This window comes from Chinchilla lanigera, unplaced genomic scaffold (genome assembly GCF_000276665.1).
Source record: "Chinchilla lanigera isolate Chin_1 unplaced genomic scaffold, ChiLan1.0 scaffold00035, whole genome shotgun sequence".
Taxonomy (NCBI): Eukaryota; Metazoa; Chordata; class Mammalia; order Rodentia; family Chinchillidae; genus Chinchilla; species Chinchilla lanigera.
This window is the reverse complement of record NW_004955436.1, coordinates 16,538,035-16,562,228: the sequence shown is the minus strand read 5'-3', so window position 1 is coordinate 16,562,228 and position 24,194 is coordinate 16,538,035. Positions and strand designations below refer to the sequence as shown.

General features: G+C 38.2%; 1 protein-coding gene across 2 annotated transcripts in view; it reads left to right on the top strand.

Moving 5' to 3' along the window:
* Positions 1 to 24,194, top strand: part of Zc2hc1b (zinc finger, C2HC-type containing 1B) — a 63,739-nt gene that overhangs the window by 17,495 nt on the left and 22,050 nt on the right. For both annotated transcript variants that reach the window (XM_005389243.2, XM_005389242.2), the window contains 2 exons: positions 7,479 to 7,618; positions 9,813 to 9,921. In XM_005389243.2, the coding sequence (XP_005389300.1) occupies positions 7,479 to 7,618; positions 9,813 to 9,921 (249 nt within the window). The remainder of the gene's footprint in view (positions 1 to 7,478; positions 7,619 to 9,812; positions 9,922 to 24,194) is intronic.

Below are 24,194 nucleotides of genomic sequence, written 5' to 3'. Positions count from 1 at the left end.
TGCTGCTATTGGATTATTTGGGTAGTGGGCGCTTTTCCACAAAATTTTGTATTGTTTCCCACATTTTATATATCTTCCCAATCTCACTTGGAATGAGGGATTCCTCTTCCTATTTCTCCTCCTCTCCAGGGATGTCCTCATCACTTTTTGCTGTTGGGAGCCCATCACCCACAATCCTGCAGAGAGGGAGGGGAGAGAGGAGAGAAAGAGAAAGAGAGAAGAACACTGACTCAGTTGTGATTGTATGATGTTTAGTGTCACGTACCACTCATATTGCAAGACAGGGCTCTTTTATCAAGTTAAAATTTATGAGAAATGTTTGCTTGTCTTGTGGAGCATTCACAGAACCAATTACTGCCAATCCAAAGTTTTACTGTAATGTTATCTGTAAACAGAAATAAGTTTGCCTCTCTGTTTCCATTTGTATCCTTTTGGGTTTTCTTTTGTTTTGTTTTTTTCATGTCTAAATCCTATGGCTAGAACTTCTAAACTACTTTGCAAAGTAGTGGAAAAAGTGGATGTTCTTGTCTTTTTTATCCATTGAGTACAATGTTGGCTGTGGGTTATAATTTATTATTTAAAGCATGGAAATAATGACATATCTTGGTGATTACAGCCTATGGAAGTAAAAATGTATGAAAACAATAGCACAAGTTTGAATCCAGAAAAAAGGACATATTATTGTAAGGTCCTTACATTTTATGTGACTAGATGTAGTACTATTTGAAGATAGACTAGCGTTTCCTCTATTAACCACTCAAAAATACTGACTTACAACTAATAAAACAATGAATTGAGTAGAGATGAAAATGAAAACAAAATCAATCTAAAAGAGAATATAAAAGAAGGAAAAATGAAATCAGATAAATACAAATAGCAAGATGGTACAGTGAAAACTAACCATATGAATAAGTGTATATAAATGACCTACAAACTCCAGATAAAAAACACATTATTAAGCTGAATAATAAAGAAAGAGCCAACTACTTTATACTTTTCATAAGAAGCACTTAAGAGACACAAGTTAAATGCACAGGAAAAGGTATACACACAAACAATAATCATACAACTGGAGCGGCTATGCTATCAGGCAAAGTCAACTTCAGGGCAAGGATTAACAGTGATCTTGACTCAAAAGATGTATTCAACACAAAGACCTACCAGTTCTAAATGTTTATGTACCCAATAACAGAGTCTCAAAGAACATGAGACAAAAACTGACAAAACTGGAAGGAGAAGTAGACAAATACACAATTATATGTGGAGATGTTATCACTCTTCTTTTAGGAAGTGATGGACTATGCAAAAGCAGAAGGAAAACCAGTGAAAATGTACAAGTATGAAGAGAGGTATCAGCCAGTTTGACCTAACTGATTGTAGCTACTAGTGACATACAGAGCAGCAGACTGCATATTGTTTTCAGATACACAGAATGTTTGCCTAAGACAGACCACATACAGCACCAGAGAGGGGGTCTGAAGAAATGTAAAAGGATTAGGATTAAAATCATATGGACTGTATTTTCTGATCACAATAAAATTAAATTAGAAATCAATGAAAAATGTATCTGGAACATACCTGAATATTTAGAAATGAAGTCATTTCTAATAACCTATGGATCTAAGAAGAAATCACAAAAGAAATTAGAAAATATTTTTAACTGAATGAAGTGAAAACATACTGAAATTTGTGGGATTTATCTTACACAGTGCCCAGGAGAAAATTTACAGCTTTAAATGTTTATATTAGAAAAAAGGAAGTTTAAATCAATTACTTTGGTCTTTCTCTTTAAAGAGTTAGAAAAAATAACAAATTTAACCTAAATTATGTAAAGGGAAGGATGTAATAAATGTAGTTTATCATAACAAAATATTTTTTAAAGCACATGATCATCTCAAAAGAGAAAACTTTGACAGTGTTACATCTGTCTGTGTCTAAAACAAAACAAATCCTGTCAGGAAAGTGGAACCAATAGGGAGGTTCCTCCATAAAGGGCATCTAAACAGTAGCTCTCAGTACACTCAGGGCAGAAAAACTGAGCACTTACCACTAAGATCACGGAAAAAGCAAGGGTGTCCATTCTGGCCACTTCTTCTCAACACTACTAAAGATAGTATTCCGTGCCATAAGGCAAAAAAACCAATCAATAGATAATATATATTTATATATAATATACATAAATTATATGTATGGCATAAAGATTGGAGAGGTAGAAGTAAAGTTATCTTTACTTACAAACAATGCAGTCGTGAATGAGTAGATGTAGAAAACCCTAGGGAACTGCAGAACAGCTACTGAGAAAAGTGAATTTGATGAGGTTGTGGGGTATAAGGTATACACAGTAAGCCAGGCACGGTGGCCCATGCCTGCCTGCAATCTCAACTGCTCAGGAGGCCGAGGCTGCAGAATGGAAAATTGGAGGTCAGCTTGTACAGCTTAACAAGATCCTGTTCAAAATTAAAAAATAAGAAAGACTGGGGATGTAATTCATTGTCTCTGGGTTCAATTGCAAATGAAATGTATACATAGTGAATTGTGCTCCTATTTAAAAATGAAATTAAAATACCAGTTACTGTAACATAAAAATTAAATACCTGGGAATATATTTAGCAAAAATGTGCAGAAGGGAAGAAAGAGGGAGGAGGAAGGGAAGAGAAAGAGGTGAAAAAAGAATTAGTATGTGTTATATATATATACACCAACTCTGCGTGAGAATGTACATTATGTATGGGAAATATGCACCAACAAAAATAAAACTTAGTTTAAAAAATCTACAGGACCTATAAAATGAAAAGTACAAATATTCCTTCACAGAATTAAAAAGGACCAAAATAAGTGGCAAGATTTACTATTTTTCTGATTTGGGAGATTTAGCATTGTGATATCATTTCTACCCAAATTGATCTATGGATTTAATTTAATTCTAATAGAAACACCTGCATGTTTGCCAAGGAGAAATTGGCCAGCTGACTCTAAAAGTGTGTAAAAAATGGAAGAATTTGTAGTAGCCAAATTGTTTTGGAAAAAAACACAAAATCTTGACTATCTAACATCAAGATATACTATAGCAGTACAGTAGTCGTGATGATTTGGTATTGATGTATTGACTGAAAATAAAATAGAGTCTAGATATAGACCCCTCTCATTCTATAGGAAACTAATGTTAATATAATTTTAAATAGGACAGAAGGAAAGTCATATCAGTAAATGATTCTGGAACAACTGTATCTATATGGGAAAAATGAACCCTGATTCTTACAATATATGTACAATTAACTTAAGATGCATCACTTACCTGAGTGCTACAACTATAAAATTTCTAGAAGAAAGTCAAAAGTTGGTCAACAAAGATTTCTCAGGCAGGACACAAATGTACTACCATTTTTTAAAGGGACTTGGTAAATTTGGTTTCAGGAAAAACAAAAGTTTACATTTTAAGAGATATCATTAAGAATGAAAAGGCCACCTACAAGCTGGCAGAAAATATTTATAACACGTATTTGAAAAAGTGCTTGTGTCAAGAATATATAAAGAACTCAGCCAGGTATGGTGGCACATTTACCTCCCAGCACTCTGGGAGGCTGAGGCAGGAGGATTGCAAGTTCAAGCCTAACCTGAGCAACTCAGAAACTTAGCAAGTCCCTCTCTTGCTAAGTTTAAAATTAAAAGGGCTGGGGATATAGTTCAATCCCCAGTAACATCAATCAATCAATCAATCAATCAATCAAAATTCTTACAACTCAATACTGACACAACCCTCTAAGAAAAAGATGAGAGATGTATTTGAACAGACAAGTTGCAAAATGACACTAAATTAACCTGTACAGCAATTCTACTTTTAGATACTTTTACCAAAAAAAAAAAAAAAGTCCACAAAATAGACTTATATGTGAATTTTCACAACTTTATTTATGGAACATAAGCTGGAAATAGACCAACAACCAAGTGGATAAACACGTTGTGGAATGTTTACAAAGTGGAATAGTACTTGGTTACACGTGCCGCAGGATGGATATTCTGTGATATGAAATTAGAGAAAAGTGAAGCTTGTGTATAGTGACAGGAAGGTAGAGGCGAGGTCTAGAGGACTACGCTGAAATGAAGCTTGAGGGAAATTTGGGGGTGATGAAAATGTACAGTGTTTTAGTTAGAGTGGTACATTTGTACACTTCACATAAATTTTATGGTGTGTAAATTATCCTTCAGATCCATCTGAAAAAGTACAAAAGCAAAATGACAGGTCATACTAGAAAGTTATCTATCAAACACACGATCTGAACTTCTGATTCATAAAATAATCTGCATAATTGCTTTTATGTTTACTGGGTAGTGATGGAAATGTAGCTTAAAATAATGTTGAGTCTTGAGTGGTTCAGTAGGAAAACCTATGGCTGAAATTTTAATAATATGAAAGGAAGAACAAAAAAAGAAAGTAACAAATTTCATGGAACAAAATCATCTTTTATGAGAAATAGCTTTATTTGAAAATCAGAAGTTACCTAGGAGAGGGCTAACTTATAGTTTTTTTATTGAATAAGTGAAACTCTGTTGAATGTTGTACTGTGTGAACTTTTCTCATTACTAAGTTGGATCTAAAACATGGGGATTATTTTCTTTAAAAAATATTTCCCCTTGCAAGGCCTCATTGCATGTTCAATTTATTTTTCTTTCATATTTTTATGCCAAAATATAGTTTTATAGCTAAATTCTTTCTTGTGCACTTACCCATAATTATATGCCACATGTAAAATAATCCTATGCAATAGCACATTTTCATCATGATTTGATTATTTTGATTGTGCAAGAATTTTACATTACCCAGTATCCTCAGGCTTAAGTACTAGAAAATCCATGCACATACCTAACTAGAATTATATATAGTATGGCCTAGTATGCCTATGTTTGCAAGTAATTCCTTTTTCTTGCAGCATGATTCCCTATTATCATGACTCAGCTTTTGCAACAATGTATTCTACTTCTTACTGATGTAACCAAGTCGGAGGATGATTTAAATTTCCAGGATATTGTGACACTTTATAGGGACAGTGATGTAAAATATTTATAACTGGGATTATTCTATAAGGCCTGAGACATTTGATCATTATTTCATATGGTGTCTCCATCAATGTTTGCATTTAAAATTTATGCTTATGCTTCTACTTTAATTTTATATGAGACTTCACCACCATATGCTTCATAAGCATCCATTTGTAGTTTGACTTTTGAAATCATTTCTATTCAAATACATAGGACATAATAATTTTTGTAAAAGCATTGTTGGACAAATGAAGAAATGTAGCTCTGAGGAGAGGAAAGAATGTGTAGCTCAGGGTGCCACAGTTAGATGCTTGCTGTAGGAAGATAACTTTCTCCACTCTCAGAATGTTTGGCATCCAACCTAAATGCAACTGGCCGTCTCCCACCTGCACCTTACAGCTGAGATTCTCATCCCTCCTGTGGACCCCAGAGGGCCTCCTCCTCCTGCCTCCCACCCTCACAGCTCATTTTGCAAGTGGCAATTGTTGTCACCCCCAATATTTTTGCTGGCGGGGAAATATCCCTGAACTTGGCTGGCCCCTGGTGGTACATCATGCTGGATGCGTAGAGGGGTGACGCTGGGTGACCAAGGTTGAGGAAGCAGCTCAGAATTGCCATGGTCAGTGTCTTTGCCTGATGCCAGTAGGGTTCATGGCAGTAGCGTTTCTGATGTGAGACTTTTCTAGCTGATAAAAACTGAAGAAATAACCAACCTGCTCAGCACCTCAGCAAGTTCTACATGGTTTTTCTACAGCATTGTTAATGAGTTCTGAATTATCATAGCACTTCCAGTATTAGATTTTTCCTACCCAGCGGCAGGCCTTCCTGTTTGGTAGCTGGAAACACAACCTTGTCACACTAGACGTAGCATTTATCAAACACTCAGTATGTTCCATCCCTCCTACCAAGCTCTCATGTGGATAATCGTAGTTAACTTTAGCAGCGGCCTGGTGAAACAGATGATATGAGTAATACTGAGGAAACAAGCTTAAGGAGGTGTTGAGTAACTTGCCCAAGTTCACAAGCAAGGCAAGCTCCCAACCAGTCAGGCAGGCTCCGGACCCTGAGCTCTGAATGTTTCCCAGTGCTGTCCTGTCTGACTCGTTTACTTTGAAGACATTTTTCATGGTGGGATGTTTTGTTTTGTTTTGTGTCTGTATTAGAATACTTACTCCTCGACCGGATAGGCATGGCATCCCCATCTATAAAACCCCCTGCCACCAGTTAAGTGTTCAGGAAGTTTTGATCATTACTGCCTTCCAGAATGTGAAATAATGGGTGATGGTGCCAGATAATTTCTAACTGCTTACAATTCTTACATTTTAGGAGTAGTAGGACATGATTTGTTCAGATAGAAAATAACCCAAACTGCTTAAGAAAGGAATTTTGACAGCACTGATTTGAACTTCTATCCTGAGTTTAAGGTTGGTGTAGTCTCGGAACCTTGGGGCAGGGGCAGTTTCTCTTCTGTCACTCATATCCCCTTTGTTATGCTTTAAAGTTGCCCGAGTCAAAACAGCAAATTCCATCCCTTCCTGCTTCAGACGGGGAGGCTCTCACTTAGCTTTGCTACAAACAGCTCTGCATTCCAAGAAGACCTGCGTCCTTCTCCCTTCCCGATTCTCTGGCTAGCCGGTCATGTCTGATCATTACAAATGAAAGAAACCTTCAGACACAAAGGTATTTCACAGAACCCCAGAGGACTTAGGGGGCCAATAGGAGCTGCCTGGAATTTGCATCCCTAAGCTAAAGCTGAGTCTCAGGCCATTTTCCCATCACCCCTCCTTTGTTCCTTCTCTGATTATTTGACCCCTAACATCTTTTATCCTTTCACTCTCCTGAACTTATCATTTGCCTCCTCACCTAGTAAACTGAAACAAATCCAGCCACTGCAAAAGCAGTATTTCTTTTCACCAGTGACACAGTGATATCCCCTTCTAATCTCACCCCCAAAACCACATTTTGAAGGGAAATCTTATCTTCCCCCATAAGGCAATAACTTCTGTATGAACTCCTGTCTCAGCCAGTATCACAGCCTATGCATCATTTTGGATTTTCGGTGCCCTTCCTCACCATCAATGCTAACATGCTCCTATTTCCAGGCGCTTTCTTTACATGAGGATTTAATAAACAATCCATTTAATTGGGAAGTTCCTAAGTATAATGAATCCACTGTCTAAGGAAAGATGCCACATCCGTGTTTAATGGGCACACTCTGGATTGCAACGGATGCTTAGGGAGTAACAGAGTAAAATTTTTCTTGCCCCGTCATTTACGTCAGTACGTGCTGGCCTCCTGCTGCCTCAATACGCTGTCTCAAACCAGAGTTTGGGATGGTTCTTCACACTCCAACACAGTTCATATTCTACTTATCTCACAGGGTCTGTTCCATACTTGTTTCTGAGTTGTTAATTGGCTCTCCTTATTATCTTTATGTTCAGATTATATCCAGTGCCCATACTGTATGAGGAGATTTAATGAAACCGCAGCCAGTCGGCATATTAATTTCTGCAAAGATCATTCTTCTCGCCGAGTCTTTGATCCAGCCCAGACCGCTGCTAAGTTGGCATCCAAAGCTGAGGTAAATATTCAGGTGCGGGCTCCTTGCATACCTGGGGAAAGCAGGGAGAATTTGCTAGACTTCCTCAACTAGCATTCTAAGAATGAAAGAATCAAGAGAGCTGGCTATGGTTACTTCTTTGGAAATCATCTTTGCAGGACTTGCACCTTTGGGTGTTTAGAAAAAGTAGTGTTTGAAGGTTCTTAGGATGAAGACTGGGATATATGAAAAGTGTTTCTGTGATGTTACGATAAAACCCTGTTTGTCTAGTGGTAATCAGCCTAAATCATCCGGAGAAGAATTGGGACTCTGAGTGGACCTGGCCTAGACTGGGTGTCACTAGGAAGATGCCCCACAGGTCATGTATTCTGGTCTATGGGACAGGGTTCTTCAGGCTTTTGAAAGCCCCAGAATCTGCAAGTTATGCAGATGAATCAAAGCACCATTACAAATGGATGCACATAAGTAAAACAATGACCTGAGCGGGATAATAGTAGATTTGTAGTCACAGATTGGACTGGGGTCAGCAAATTGCTCCATATAGATCATAGTCACAGGGATGTAACTCATCGTACAGTATGAAAGACGTTAGTATCATAAGCATGACTCAGCCAAGAAGAAAAGTGTTAAATTGTTCCTGAATACTTTGAGCATAGAGCTTATTTAGAAGTCTTTCAGTTAAATCCAGTATCTAATAGGGGTGGGACTTTTCCATCACAAGCATATCCTATAGATGATGGATTTCAATCTCTCTCCTTCCCTCCCTCCCTTCCTAAAGTAGGGAGTTATTGCATATCTATCAGGTACCAGCCCATCCATGCTAGGTACTGGTTAATCAGGAACTTAGAAACAGCACAGGATGCAGTGGCTTAGTTGACATCAGGAGAGCTGTGGACGGGGGGTGGAGGGAATTCCTGAGCATCTTCAAAGGCAAGCGAACACTTCCCCTGTAAGATTCACAACGAGCTCACAGGCTGCAATTTGCAGGCTGGAAGGGCAATCTGTGCAAAGTGGCCAGCTGATTTAGACTGCAACAGGGAAAATGAGATCCCAGAGTAAGAGTACTAATGAGGTACGTGGGGAAGGATATGGAATAACTGATGAGAGACATGAGTTCTGCTAGAAGGCTTGAATTCAACCTAATTTTGGAAGTGCTTCTTACGTGTAACTCTCCCTGCACTTTGTAAAGCAGTAGGGGACAAGTTACATTTCTGCAAATGGTTCTTCTAAGCACAGGGCTATCAGGCATTCCTGTAGCCAAACAGGGCACAGGGAAGCAGCAAACGAAGTGTTGCTTAGGCCCGCAGAGGGCTAGCTGGCACTGTTCCTCTCCCTGCTCTCCAGAGTGAAGCAGTGCCTGCGAGCACAGGAGAATTCGCTTCCTTTCTGAATTCTGTCACTCACTGTAAACTGTCTCATCATCACCATTTTGGGACCTTGACTAATAGTGACGCACATTCAGAAATGGAGCAAGAAGGGAGGGGTTGCTTCAGTCTTGAAGGGCTGTTAAATGTGTTTCCATTTTAAACATAATCAACTTTAAAAGTGTGCCATATCTTTAACCAAATGAGCCCAATATGGACCTCTAAAAATAGCTTGCTTTGAATGGGGATGAACTGCTGCTGTAATCTCACAGCACCCCTTTTCCAGGCAGGAATTCTCACGCAGAGTAACAGGTTATCTCTCACTGTCACTTGTGTGGGACTGGTGGTGGCTCGTAGCAAGATGAAAGGAGCTCCGTGGAAGCCTGTTGGTCCTATCTCAGGCTAATCCCACATTTTGCCACTGCTCTGGAAGGACTGAGATAACCCGGGACTTTGGAATTCCATGCTTAAAACATTTGCTTCCAGCAAGTCTGTTTTTCTTCTCTGTTCATGGTAGAAAACAAAATCATCTTAAAGTGTAATGAAAAAAAATGTTTCACGACTCTATACTGACGTAAAGTGATTTCTGATGTCTTAGCCTAACTAATTGTATAGGGTAAACATACTGCCACCAACTCCAAAGGCCTGATGTAGGATGAAAACTCCAAAATTCAGATATGGCTTTGAGCAACCATTGCGGGTGGTAGGACTCAGATGAGCTGAGGTGCGGGGCATATGTCTGTCCCTGTCCCTGCAGATGACTCCAACCTGTTGGTTAAGTGGAAACAGCTTTAGCTTCAGTTGTTACCTGAGGTTACGGTACTGTGCCACCACCCCCGCTCTCTCTGTAGGGTAGGGCTCAGCCAAGTGCCAAGAAAGAACCAACTGTTACTAGTGCCGTCGGAGCTTTGCTGCAGAACAGAGCCATGGGAGCAAAGAACGAGGTCTCAGGCAAGCCAGGTAAGTCAGCGTGCACCTCACCTCTCAAATAATGGCGTGGTGGTCACCGTTGGCTTTGGTATTCACCCATAGTCAGCAAAAGTTAAATTGACATCCAACATCACTTTTGGTGTGTTTGAGGTTAAAGATAGCTTGCAAAAGGGACTACTTCTTAATTTAACAGGACCACACAACTTGACAATTTACAGTCCTATTTGATTACAACAGCAGGAGTCTAGAATCATTCTGCAATCTACTAACATTGAAGAGATTGAGAATAAAACATCACATGGCAGGTGTTGTGTTGAAAATAAAGGGAGAGAGCTTCCTTTCTTAAATGAGCAATTTCTTCAAAGGAGAAGCAAGGCGTGACCACTGTGATAGTACCGACTATATGCCAGCCCTGTGCATTTAACACTCCCAGTCATTTTTTGAACATCTTACTTTACCTTTTATAGAAAGAGAAACTGAGGCTTGAAGAGGATGTTATTTTTCTAGGACACACAGCTGGTAGCCCACTGCCTGGATTAGACAGCTCCTAGGGTAACCCTTGCCTTAAGCTGCATGGATAATGTAGCAGTCTTGAACAAGTCATCAGTATGTGATCACCATATACCTTAAAGGCAGTGTGGCGTGTTTCATGGCCATAGTGGCACTTCTGGTCAGCAGTAATGTTTTGAAGGTATTATCAGAACTGGGGTACAAATTGCTAGTCTCATAATCCACCAAGTAACAGCACTAAAAGGCTCTATTAGTGTTTGAACTCCTCCTGAGTGGCTTATAAGGGACTAAAAAAGGAATTGATATTTTTAAAATGTTCCCACAGCTCTGTGAACTCAAGTCATTAAGGATTTTCTGGTAGTGGTGGTGTTTTGTTTTGTTTTGTTTTTCCTGCAACAATACAGTATTTTGTAATGTAAGTTTTTATTCCATTTTTTTATTGTAAAATAAATGTTGCGCAGCATCACCACCGTCCATCCTCACAGGCCTTTTCATCTTGTTTTTTCTTCAGCGCATGCTCGCAATACTTGTTTCCAGTCCTTGTGTGGAGTTGGTGATATACAGAACACATCTCCATTCTTTTCTTCATCCTCTCCCAATTTCTTTTTTCTAATTTTTTAAAAATTTTTACTTCTTTTAATCTACTCTCAATTTCTTGATCCCCTTCCCATTTGAGAAAGATCTACCTCCCTATTTCCTATTACCTATATTTTATTTTGCTCTTTATTTATACTTTGGGTTTCTTATGCAATTGAAACTACGTGATATTTAAGCATGTGTGTCTGATTTATCTCACTTAACGTTATGGTCCCAAGGTGCATTCACTGTCCTCCAAAACTTTATGGAAGAGTAGTACTCCATTATGTCTAAATATCACATTTTCTAAATGTCACATTTCCATTCATCTGTTGATGGACGTGTGAGTTACCTCCAAGATATAGCTATTATGAATTTCATGTTATAAACATGGGTATGCATGTATCATTTGTATCACTAATACGATGTCTTTAACTCTTCCAGGAAGATTCCTAGAAGGGAAATACCTGGGTCAAACAGAATTGCTAGGTTTGGTTTTTGGAGGAATTTCCATACTTATTTCCATAGTGGTTGTACTAGTTTACATTCGCATTAACAACGTGGAAGGGTTTGTTTTCTCCCCAAAGCTGTGCTAGCATTTGTTATTTCTTGATTTCTTGATGATAGCCATTATTCTTTTCCACTTTTAAAAGTGAAACTGTGTACCTATTAAACAGAGTTTACTTCTCATTGCTTCCTCCCCCAGTGCCTAGCAGCAACTACTTTGCTTTCTCCGCATATGGTCTTGAATACTGTGAGTACCTATGTAGATGAATTCATACAGAGTTGATCCTTCTGTGACTGGATTATTTCACTTAGCGTAATGTCTTCAAAGTTCATCCGTGCTGTAGTATATGCCAGAATGTCCTTCCTCTTCAAGGATTAATAACATAGCATTGGGTTTTACAACTGCTTATCCATTTACCCACTACTGTATGCTTGGATTGTTTCTGTGTTTTAGCTGTTGTGAATATTGCTGCTACAAACATGAATGTACATGTTTAAGACTCTGAGCTTTCCTGAGACTTAACATTGTGTTCCTTTGCGCATATACCCAGTAGTGAAACTGCTGGATTACATAAAGCTCTATTTTTAGTCTTCTGAAGAACAATGATGTTTAGTGGATATACTATTTTAACATTTCTACCAAGAATGCACAAAGTTCTATTTTTTCCACATCTCATCAACACTTATTATTGTTTGTAGTTTGTTTTGAGAAAGGGTCTCCTATGTTGCCTAAGCTGGCCTCAAACTCAGGATCCTCCTTGCCTCAGCCTTTAAATGCTGGATTATAAGTATGTGCCCCACACAAGCACACCCACATAGATTTTCTGCTTGGACAGTAGCTGTCCTGAAAGGCAGAAGTGGTGTCTCATTGTAGTTTTGATTTGCATTTCTTGGATGATTTGTGATGCTAAGAATCTTTTCAAGTGCTAACTGGCCACTTGTTTATCTTCTTTTGAGAAACTTCTGTTCTAGTCCTTTGCCTGTTCATGAACTGGTAACTTATTTTTTTGTTGCTGAGTTTTACTGGTTTTCTATGTATTGTGGATATTATCCTTATCAGATATATGATTTATAGAGATTTTTTCTTATTCTGTGTGGTGCCTTTTCACTCTGTTGATACTGTCTTTGGATTTATGTTTATGAAGTCCACTTTGTTTTTCTCATTGGTTACCTGTAGGGGTCATATCCAAGAAGTCATTGTCTAATCCACAATCACACACATTTACTCCTGCATTTTCTCCTAAAAGTTTTATAATTGTAGGTTTTATATTTAGGTCTTTGATCTATTTTGAGTAAATTTATATAGGATGTTAAGTAAGAATCCAAGTTCTTTCTTTTCCATGTGGATATCCAGTTTTCTCAGCACCATTTTTTAGAGACTGTTCTTTGCCCATTAATTGGTGTTGGGTCCTTGTGAAAATCATTTGACCATATATGCAAGAGTTTCTCTCTCTCTCTCTCTCTCTCTCTCTCTCTCTCTCTCTTTTGAGATACTGGGATTGAACCCAGGGACTTTTCATACTGTTGTATCCTCAACCCTTTTCATTTTTCATTTTGATACAGGGCCTCACCACATTGCGAAGTTTCTCAAGGTGGAGTTCAACTTGTAATCCTCCTGCCTTAGCTTCTCAGAGTACTAGGCTCACAGATGTGTACCACCTCACCCAACTAAGGGTTTATTTCTAGGCTCTTTATTTTATTTGTTTTAATGCCAATCCCACACTGTTTTGATTACTGTAACTTTGTAGAAAGTTTTCACATCAAAAACGTTAATCCTCTAAGATATTGCTAAGGTTGTTTTGGATATTTGGGGCTATTGAAACTCTATGAATTTTAGGGTGGTTTTTTTATTTGTGTAAAAACCATTATGAGGATTTTGATAGGAATAAATCTCATTAGGATTTTCAAAGAAATTTTGACATCTTTAGGATTTTGATAGAAATTTCATTGAATTTGTAGATTATTTGGGGCAGAACAGGCATTTCAACAATATCTCCCAATCCATAAGCAATGGGATATATTTAGATTAATTTATATCTGTAATTTCTTTCAACAGTGTTTTGTAGTTTTGCTTATTTGTTTGTTTTCGGATGCTAGGAATTGAACCCAGGGAGCTCAGTTTGGTAGACTGAGCTACATCTCAGCCCAGCCTGATTTGCAGTTTTTATCATACTGCCTTCCACCTAGTTAGTTAATTCCAAAGTAGTTTATTCTTTTTTGATACTACTCTAGATGAAATTGTTTTCATAATTTCCTTTTCTGATTGTTCTTTGTTAGTATATAGAAATGAAGTGGATGTGTATTGACTTTGTATACAGCTATCTTGCTGGATTCATTTTTTAGTTAAAGTGTTTGTGGGGCTGATGTCTTTGGGGTTTTCAACATATAGTTTTTCAGATGATAGCATCTGTGAACAGAAATAATTTTACTACTTCCTTTATAATTTGGATTTTTTTCCTTTCCTTTGCCTAATTGCTCTGGCTAGAAATTCCAGTATTGTATTGAATAAAAGTGATGAAAGTAGGAATCCTTACCTTCTTCCTCATCATAGATAGAGAAATTTCAGTCTTTGAACATGTAATATGATGTTCTCTGTGGGGCTTTCATGTGTGGTTTTTATTATGTTGAACTAATTTCCTTCTAATCTTAGTTTACTGGGTGTTTGTTTAATTATGAGAGGATGCTGTTTTGTCAATGCTTTTTTTGCATTGAGATGGTATAGTTTTCCCCTTTTATTCTACCAGAGTGGTATATTACATTGATCAATTTTCATATGTTGAACCATCCTTGTATTACAAGGATAAATTCTGGGCTGGGGATATAGCTCAGTGGTATAGCACCTGCCTGGCAACTACAAGGTCCTGAGTTTGATTCCTGGTGCAAAAAAAAAAAATAGATTCTGCCTGGTTGTAATATATAATCCCTTTAATATGCTGCTGAATTTGGTTTCCTAGTATTTTGTTGAGGTTTTTGCATAAATGTTCATAAAGGATATTTTCCTGTAGTTTTTTCATAATGTCCTTGACTGGCTTTGCTCTGAGTATAAAGCCAGCCTCATAGAATGAATTAGAAACTGTAGAATTTACCAGTAAAGTCATCAAGACTGTACTTTTTTTGGTCATGAGCTTTTTGGTTATTGATTTGTCCTCCTTACTAGTTATAGTCTATTTAGATTTTCTATTTCTTTATAATTTGGTCTTGGCTGGTTTTGTACCTTTTAGGAACTTGTCCATTTCATTGAAATTATCCAACTTGTTGCCATACAACTGTCTCATAGAATCCTGTTTCTGTAGAACCGGTAGTAATATCCCCACTTTCACTTCTGATTTTAGTAATTTGAATCTTCTTTTTTTCTCAATCCATCTAGCTGGTAGTTGTCAATTGCTTTATCTTTCCAAAGAAATAATTTTTGGCTTTTCTTTCTTATTTTTCTATTCAATAACTTCATTTACTCCTCTAATCTTTACTATCTCTATATTATCTTCCAGTAGCTTTAAGGTTTAGTTTGCTCTTCTCTTTCCCATTTAAGTTGCAAAATTACGTTATTGATTTGAGATCTTTTTTACTTTTTTAATGCAAGATTTGTATTAGTCAGCTTTCCTATTGCTGACACCCTCACCTCAGAGGAGGAAAGGAGTATTTGGCTCACAATTTCTAACGGGTTCAGTCCATGGTTGGCTGGTTTCAAGGCAGAAACAGCAAGGTGGAGGGACAGATGCTCACCCATGGCTCCTAGGAAGCAGAGAAAGAGAAGGAGAAGCAGGGACAAGAATACATCCTTCCAGTGACCTTCTATAAGCAGGACCTGTCTCATACCAGCAAGTCAGCTATTAATCCATCAGCAGAGTAATCCACTGATGAGAACAACCCCCCTATTATTCAATCAGCTTCCAAACACATGAGACTTTGGGGGACATTTTAGATTTAAATCATGACAGTATTTATAGCTATGAATTTTGCCTTAGCACTGATTCTGTGGTAGCCCATAAATTTTGATATGTTGTGTTTTCAATTTCATTTATCTCTAAGTATTACAGTTTTTCTTGTGACTTCTTTCCTGATTAATTGGTTGAGTGCATTTAATTTCCACAAATTTATGATTTTTCCAGTTTCACTTCTGTTGTTGATTTCTAGCTGGATTCCTTTGTGGCTAAAGAAGAAACTTTGTATGAAATACACATCTTTAAAATTTACTGAAACTTAACTTGTGGCCTAACATGTGGTCCATTCTAGAAATTGTCCGTATGGACATGAGAAGAATGTGCATGCTGCTATTGTTGCATAGAGTACTCTTTACAAGAATGAGTCTGTAAGATCTAGTCAACTTGTGATGTTCAGGTCCTCTATTTCTTTACTTTGTCTGGCTGTTTTATCTATTATTTAGAATGGAAAATTGAGGTCTCCAACTATTAAAGAACCATTTACTTTTCTTTTTAATCTGTTGTGTTTTGCTTCATACATTTTGATGGTCTATCATTAGATTTATAATTATATCTTCTTGCCATTTTGAACCTTTTATTGATATATAATATCCTTGTTTGTCACTTGTAGTCCTTTTTACTTAGTTAGAATCTATTTTATCTAATATTAGTATAGCTTCTCCTCTTTTTGATTAGTATTTGCATGTTATATCTTTAATTCACCCTTTCACTTTCAGTCTATTTGTGACTGGATTTAAAGTGAGTCTCTTGTAGATAGCATATAGCTGGATCATTCTACCAATCTCTGCCTTTGATTGGAGAGTTTAATCCATTTGCATTTAAAGTAATTACTGACAAAAAAATAAAGTAATTACTGACAAGGGATGTCTTTAATTTTGCTATTTGTTTTTTATATTCCTTATTGCTCTTTTCATTCCTCACTTCCTGCGTTACCATCTTCATTTGTGTTGAATTTTTTTGGTAAAACGTCTGAACTCTTTTCTTATTTCTTTTGTGTATATTCTATAATTATTTTATTTCTGATTATCAAGAGAGTTATATTTAAACTAACTTGAACTCATAACAGCTTATTTTCAGTGACATACAAAAAAAATCTCTGCTCCTTTAACAGCTCAGTCCCTACCTCTTTTGGTTGTTGATTTCCCCAAGTATGTTTTTATATATTGTATTCCTAAGAACACAAACTAATAATTCTTTTAAACCTATTAGTGTTTTAAGTTGTACAAAAAACAAAATGTGATGCTGTGAACCAAAGTTATAATAATATGTGTACAATTACCCATGTATTTATCTTTATTGAATATTTACTGCTTCATAAATCTCCAAGTCACTACCTAGTGTCCTTTCACTTCACACTGCAAGACTGCCTTATGCATTTGTCCTGTGTATTATTTTTTTCTTTTAGGATTTTTATTTATTGGCCCACTATCTTCTGGTCTTCAAAGTTCCTGATGGGAAAACTGCTGATGGTCCCATTGAGGATGCCTCCTACATGACGTATTGCTTTTCCCTGCTGCTTTCTAGTTCTGTCTTTTGAAAGTTTATGTCTTGCTATGACTCCTTATCAGTTTATCTTGCTTGGAGTTCCCTGCACTTCTTGGGTGTTTGCATTAGGACTTCCCTTAAGTTTGGAGAGTTTTCAGCAACTTCATTTCTTTTTTCTTTTGAGACATGGTCTCACTATATAGTTTTGGCTGGCCTTGAACTCATTATCTAGCATGGGCTGGCCTCAAACACAGCATTCCTCCTGCCTCAGCCTCATAAATCCTGAGATTATTGGCAAGCGCCACCATGCCTGGCTCAGCAATTATTTAAAAATATATTCTCACTTCCCTTCTCTCTCTCTTCACTTTCTGGGATTTCCATATTGCAGACAATGGTCAGCTTGACAGTGTCCCCTAGTTCCCTTACTTCTGTTCTGTGTTCTTCAATTTTTTCCTTGTTATTTCTCAGACTTGATGATTTCTATTGTCCTATCTCCAAGTTCACTGATTCTTTCTTCAGCCTGCGCAGAAGAGTCCTTAAATCCCTCTGGAGAATATCTTCCTGCCTCTGGAGAACTTTCATTTGCTGTATTCTTCAGTTTTAGAATTTAGTTTTGGTTTCTCTTGGGTATTCTTTCTCTCTTCATTAATATTTCCATGGTGTTCATCAGTTCATAAGTTTGTTAACTTTCTCCACACCTTCTTTTAGTTCTGGCACAGTTTCTGTTGATTCTTTTCTCTTCAAATGAACCATATTTTTTATTTCTCCATGTACTGTGTGATTTTCTTGTTGAAAACTGGACATTTGAATCCAATAATCAATAACTCTGCAAATTAGAGTTTCCTTCCCCAGGGTTTTACTGATTTTTGATAAAATTTTTTAAGTCGTTGAAGACTGCCCATGCCCCAACAATCAGCCTGCAGTGTAAACTGAAGTCTCCTTGAACCTTTTTTCTGAGTCTGTGTCTTCCCGTAGACATGTACAGTCATGTTCCAGTTTTTTTATACATGTATCTGTTTTTCAGCATCCTAGCTTCTAATATCTGATTCCCAGAAAGGGAAAAAGTCACAGGTGAAAGGAGGGAAGGGCTTTGGCCCGTTAAGTGCCCTGGAAGTCACCTCAGCTGGTGATGGGGATCACAACAGTGAGGGGAGGTGTGGCAACAATAGCTCTTTGTCTGCACCTGTTTGACCCGAGAAACAATCAGCGATCAGACCATAAGATCAGAACACAGATTCCAAGTTTTTGAGGACAGGATCTTTATTGCCACCTGGCTCCCAGGACCCATGTGCAGATGGATCTAGGGGCATGCTGGGCACAGCTGCCTGCCGTGTGGTCCAGGGCTGGGGGACGTGTAGTTACTACCGTGCCCAGAGCTGAAGTTGACAAAATTAACGCACTTCACGGTCCAAGTCTTTCCCTGGAAGCTGCAAACCTTCAATAGGCTCCAGAGTTCCAAAATACTTACATCAGGCAGATTCTGCCAGACAGTTCTTCTCTCTGTGGGAAGACAGATTCCCAGTGCCTCAAACTCTGCCATCTCTCCAGAATTTTCATAGATAATCACCTTTTTTTTCCTGAGTTGTGAAAATAAAACAACGAGGTAGATTTTTGTTTTCACTAAGAAAAAAACATGTTAAAGTGTATGTTTATCTTTTTGGTAAAACTTGCCCTAAGAAATTTTTTTCTAAAGTATCATGATTAGTAGTGCCTTTCAGATGAGACAGTCTCTCTACGTTATGTTTTCCTATTTTCAGAGAATAGGTGATAGTGCTTACGAGTGTGAAAGCCCTCCTATAAGTCTGAGGTCAAAGCTTATCTGCAGAGATGGAACATTTCTTAATTTGCTAGGGATCCAGTAATTCTGACGGTGGGCAAAGTGGACTCCTCTGACAGCACCAGATGTCTGGAACCAGTGGGCTCTCATCTAATAAGCTTGAGAATAGACTGGTAATAGGAAAAGGCAGCGTGGCAAGTATTCTGTTAAAAATCAGGGAAGAATTTCCTCCCTTAAGCAAATAATTCCTTAAAAGCGGCAGCAAGGAGGCAGTGAAAATGTCCTAAAGTTAGGATGTGGAAGTCCTGCATCGCAGTGTGTGATTTGAAGCAGTGTTAGAAGGACACCATTCTGACATACCAGGAAATGGGTTCACAGGCCAGTAGGTCCAAATAAGTGCCATGTTTATTCTTGACTAGTCCTTGGAGGATTATAACACTGTGCTGCTGTTCAATAAGGGCAAATTTCCTAAAATGACACACACCAGGTTTACATCATCTGACCTCAGCTTCTGCTCTTACTTCTCGGTCCTTCTCCAGCTATAATAGCCACTGTGTTGTTCCTTGAATGTAAGGTGCATGTGTACTCCTGCCACAGGGCCTTGACACTGGCCTTCCTGGTGTTGAGAACAAAGATCCTACCCATCCAAACTGCAGCACTCTCACTTCCTTTGGTTCTTTGCTGTGGGCCATTGCCTCAGTGAGTTTTCTCCAGCCTGTATTCAAAACTAATCAGGGCCCCCCAGCCCCTGGGCAGCTTTTGTCTGCATAGTGTTTCTTGCCATCTAATACTTGATATGTATTTAACTCATACAATTTTCAAGAAGGCAGGAGTTTGTTCACTCTGTCTTGTTTTTAATGTGCTACTATCTTCCTATTTTTTAGACTTATTCGCGCCACATGGAGGTGCTGAAAAGGTACTTCTTGAATAAAATACATGAGGAAGAGTGGGACTCTTGATTCTCCAATTTCTCACTTAAATTATTGGCATTAGTCTAGACCTCATATTAGCCTTAGGAGAGAGACTTCTTTTTTTCCACTGTGGGCTTACAATGCTTTCATTTTTAAATTTCTTTTCCTTGCCTGGGGCCTCACCTGCTAACATGTAAAAATAAAATCGCTGGAATAAGTGTGTCTGAGAAAGCTGGAGAACATTTGGAACAGTTCTGTGGAGGAAGGAAAAGTGTGGTCAAGGAAGTGTTCAAGACTTGGAGAAAAGCCCTAAGTGCGCTTCACTGATGTAACAGGCCCAGGAGACAGAATCACACCACGTGTGTCTACTCCTTTGTCTGGGCTGTGTTAATACGAGGCTCTGCATAACATGAGGGTTCACCACAGGTGAATGTAACCCTCAAAGTTTGGAAGCTTAAGCCCCAAAGCAGCAATGTTAAGAGATCTGGCCTTCAGGATGTGCTTAGGTGTCACGGCTCTGGCTTGGGGAATGGATCAATCTCCTCACCAGGAGTATGCCCAGTCCTCATGGGTGTGGTCCATATTAAACAATGAGCTTAGTCCTCTTTCTCCTGCTCCATCACATGCACGTGCCTTGCCCTTCTGCCCTGGATGATGTGGCAGAAATGCCCTCTGCCTTCACAGCCTCCAGAACTGTAAGAGAGAAATCTTAGTTTCCTGCATCCAGCCTCAGGTATTCTGTTACAGTAGCACAGAACAGACTAATACAGAAACTGTGACCAAAATATATGGCTATCACTGTAACAAATACATAAGTAAGGGACACATTTCTGGAAATGTGACTTTGGAGAGTGGCTTTGGTACTAGGTAATAAGTGAAGGCTAGCAGAACTTGAAGGAGAAGGCCAGAAAAATACTTTGTTAGTGGAGTTTTAAGGGCAATTCTGGTGAGGACTCAGAGGACAGGAGCTGTAGGGAAAGCCTGGATCATACTTGGGATTATTGTCATACAACACATAATGATATTTTAGTCAGTGACAGAGCATATGAGGGCAGTGCCCTATGTTACAGTGGCACTAGAAATTCACATCACCGGGTAATGTGGCTGCCATAGGCTGCAGCACAATACATCACTCACGTATTTGTGGTATTGCTGGTATTGATAGACCTACTGTGCTGCCAGTTATATTATGTATAGTACCTGGTACTAGAAAATAACAATACATGACTCTGTGCTGTGTATGTTCCTGCTGTGCTATACATTGGCATTTTATAGCTTACTTCTATTTATTAAAGAATGTTTACTGTGAAGCAATCCGCTGTGTTGTGTGGGCAGCAATCTCAGACATCTCAGGTCTCTGGACATGCCCAGCCCAGGCAGGTATGTGTTTACACCATATCAAGAGGCCCCCAGAGTGACTGACTTTGCCATCTAGCTGTGTGTATGTGCCCTCTGGGGCAGTCACACAGTAACATGGCCTAATGATGTACTTCTCCAAGTGTGTATCTGTTGTCAGGAGCTGTGTGATTGTACTCAAGGGCTCATGAGCAAAATGTTGGTAGAGTTCAGAAATATGGACAGTAAAGGCCATCCTGATCAGGTTTCACACAGGCCTGAGGGAAAAGGCACTGGAAACAGGAGTGACGTCCATCCTTCTTACACAATTGCAGAGGACTTGTTGGAATTCTGTCTGGGTGCTGGGATTTTGTAGAAGGCTGAACCTAAAAGCAATGAACTAAGATATCCAGCAAAAGAAATTATAAATATTCAAGGCACTTCATAGCTTCAAGGCCACAAATATTCAAGGCACTTCATAGCTTCTCTTGATCAATTATAGTAAAACAAGAAAAGAGGAATAATTTAAAAGTGGAATTTATAGTTAAAAGGAAAGCAGAATAGAAAGATTTAGGAAACTGTCAATGTGGCCATATAAAGAATAAAAAGGATGTTTGGAGGAGAGTACTAAGCCTGGGGCCAAATGGCTATTGGCTGAGGAGACTCATCCGGACAGAAGAAAGCAAGGTTCTGTTCATCAGGTCAAGGGGAGAAGGGTGCTGGGGCATGTTTTCCAGAGCAGTGACCCATAGGACAGTGGGGGCGAACCTATGGCACGCGTGCCACAGCTGGCTGCTTGTTACCATTGAAAGCTCTAAAGGGTTCATCATCACTGCCTTGGGACTTCAGCACTTCTGTCCTGCATCTCATGACTCTGCCCGCCCCCACCTGTTCTGGCACAGTACCCCTCAGCTGTCCTGGCTGTGGCTCAAGTGGGCCCCAGTCTGCCTCAGCCCACTGCTCCAGAAGGTACAAGCCACAAACCCTCCTTAACCCTCCTTCCCCTGCTAGATCCTCCATTTGCAAAAGGTCTACCTCCTTGTATCTTGTTATCTACCTTTTATTTTACTCTTTAAATTATTTATACTTTGGGTTTCTCATATTAGCGTGCAATATTTAAGCTTGTGTTTTATTTCACTAAGTGTGATGGTCTCATGATACATCTATTTTCAAATGACTACAGATGACTCAAACCTATCATTCTTTATGGCAGAGTAGTACTCCATTTCTTTTTCTATTCATCTGTTGACAGATATACAGGCTGCTTCTAAGACATGGCTATTATGAGTTGCACTGCTATAAACATGAGTATTCATATATCACTGTAATATGATAGCTTTAACTCTTTTTTGGAAGATACCTAGAAGGGGAATAACTGGGTTGAGTGGAATTTCTAATTTTAGTTTTTTTGAGAAATTTCCATACTTACTTCCATAGCAGTTATAGTATTTTAAACTCTAACAGTGTAGAAAGGTTCCTTTTCCTCTTCAGCCTCACTAGCACTTGTTCTTTGCAGAGTTCTTGCTGATAATTCTTTTTTATAGAGTAAGGCGGAATCTCAGTATTATCTTAATTTGCATTTCTCTAATGGCCGAAGATGTTGAACATTTTTTTTATACTTATTGGCCATTTCTATTTCTTCTTCTGAGAAGTGTCCATTCATTTCAATTTCCCATTTTATTAGGCTTTTTATTTCAGGGAGGCTAGCTTTTTTTGAGTTCTTTATATATTCTAGATATTAGTCCTCTGTCCAAGGAGTAGCTGGCAGAATTTGTTTTCATTCTATCTCTTCACTGTGTAGGTGTTTTCCTTTGCACTGCAGCTTCTGAGTTTAATATAATCCCATTTGTTGACCCTTGGTGTTATTTCTTGTGTGACTGGGGTTCTGTTCAGAAAGTCCCTTCCCATGCCTCTGTCTTCAAGAGTTTCACCTTTTTTATCTTCCAGAAGACACAGTGTTTCTGCTTTAATATTTAGATCTTTGATATATTTTTATTTTATTTTAGGGACTGGTGAGAGATGTGAGCCTAGATTCAATGATGTTTTGCATGAGGATAACCAGTTTTCCCAGCACCATTTTCTACCTTTTCTCCAGCATGTGTTTTTGTCCCTTTTCAAGACCAGACATCTACATGCGCCCGGGGTGCTTCCTGCAGCCTCTCTTCTGTTCTGCTGATTCGCATGTCCATTTTTGTGAGCACAGTGCTGGTTCTATCACTTAAGCTTTGTAATATAGTTAGTATGTCTGCTTTATTTCACTAAGCATTGTGGCCTCACAGTGCATCTATTTTCCCACAAATGACTCAAATTTACCCTTTTATGGCAGAGTAGTATTCCATTTCTTTTTCTGTCCATCTGTTAATAGATATATAGGTGGCAATACATGAGATCTAGGATTACAGAGCCTTCTGCTTTGCTCTTGATGCTTAGGATTGCTTTTGCTATTCTGGGTTTCTTCTTTCTTAATTGCTTTTATAGTTCTGTCAGGAATGCTGTTGGTATTTTGACTGGGGTTCCATTAAATCTATAAAGCTTGGTAACGTGGCTATTTTGTCAACATTAATTCTGACTAGCCAGGAATAGGAAATGTGTTTCCATTTTCCTGTTATCTTTTTCAATCTTCCTATTCAGAGTGTTAAAGTTTTCGTGATAGAGTTCCTTCACTTCCTTGGCTAAAGTGATACTTTGGTATCTAACATTTTTGAAACTCTTGTGAATAATATTCTTTCCTTGATTTTTTTCTCAGTATGTTCATTGTTGGAGTATAGGAACACTACTGATATTCATTTTATTTATTCATTCTAATGAATAAATTCTATTCAAGAATTTATTTATTCATGGATTTTAAAGGGGCTTTCTATGTACAGAATCATATTCTCCGCAAATAATGATAATTTGAGTTCTTCCATTCTTATACATAGCATTTTATTTCTTTCTCATGCCTGATAATTCTGGTTTTTTCTATTTTAAAGATAAAAGAACAGAAACGTATTAATAGACACACAGACATAAATAAAACAATACAAAAACAATACAGAATTTCAGACAAGGTGATAGGAAATTAACAATGGTTGTTGTATTATATATTGGTATCTTCAAATTGGTTACTCAGATAAACAAATATATTCCTATAAGATTGATCAAACAAACATTAACTGTTCCTTTCAATAACACAATAGAAATTAGTAGTACAATTAGCTATCTTGTATATAGCTTCATGTTTTTCCCTTCTTTCTTTTCTCTTTTCCCTTATCCCGGTTG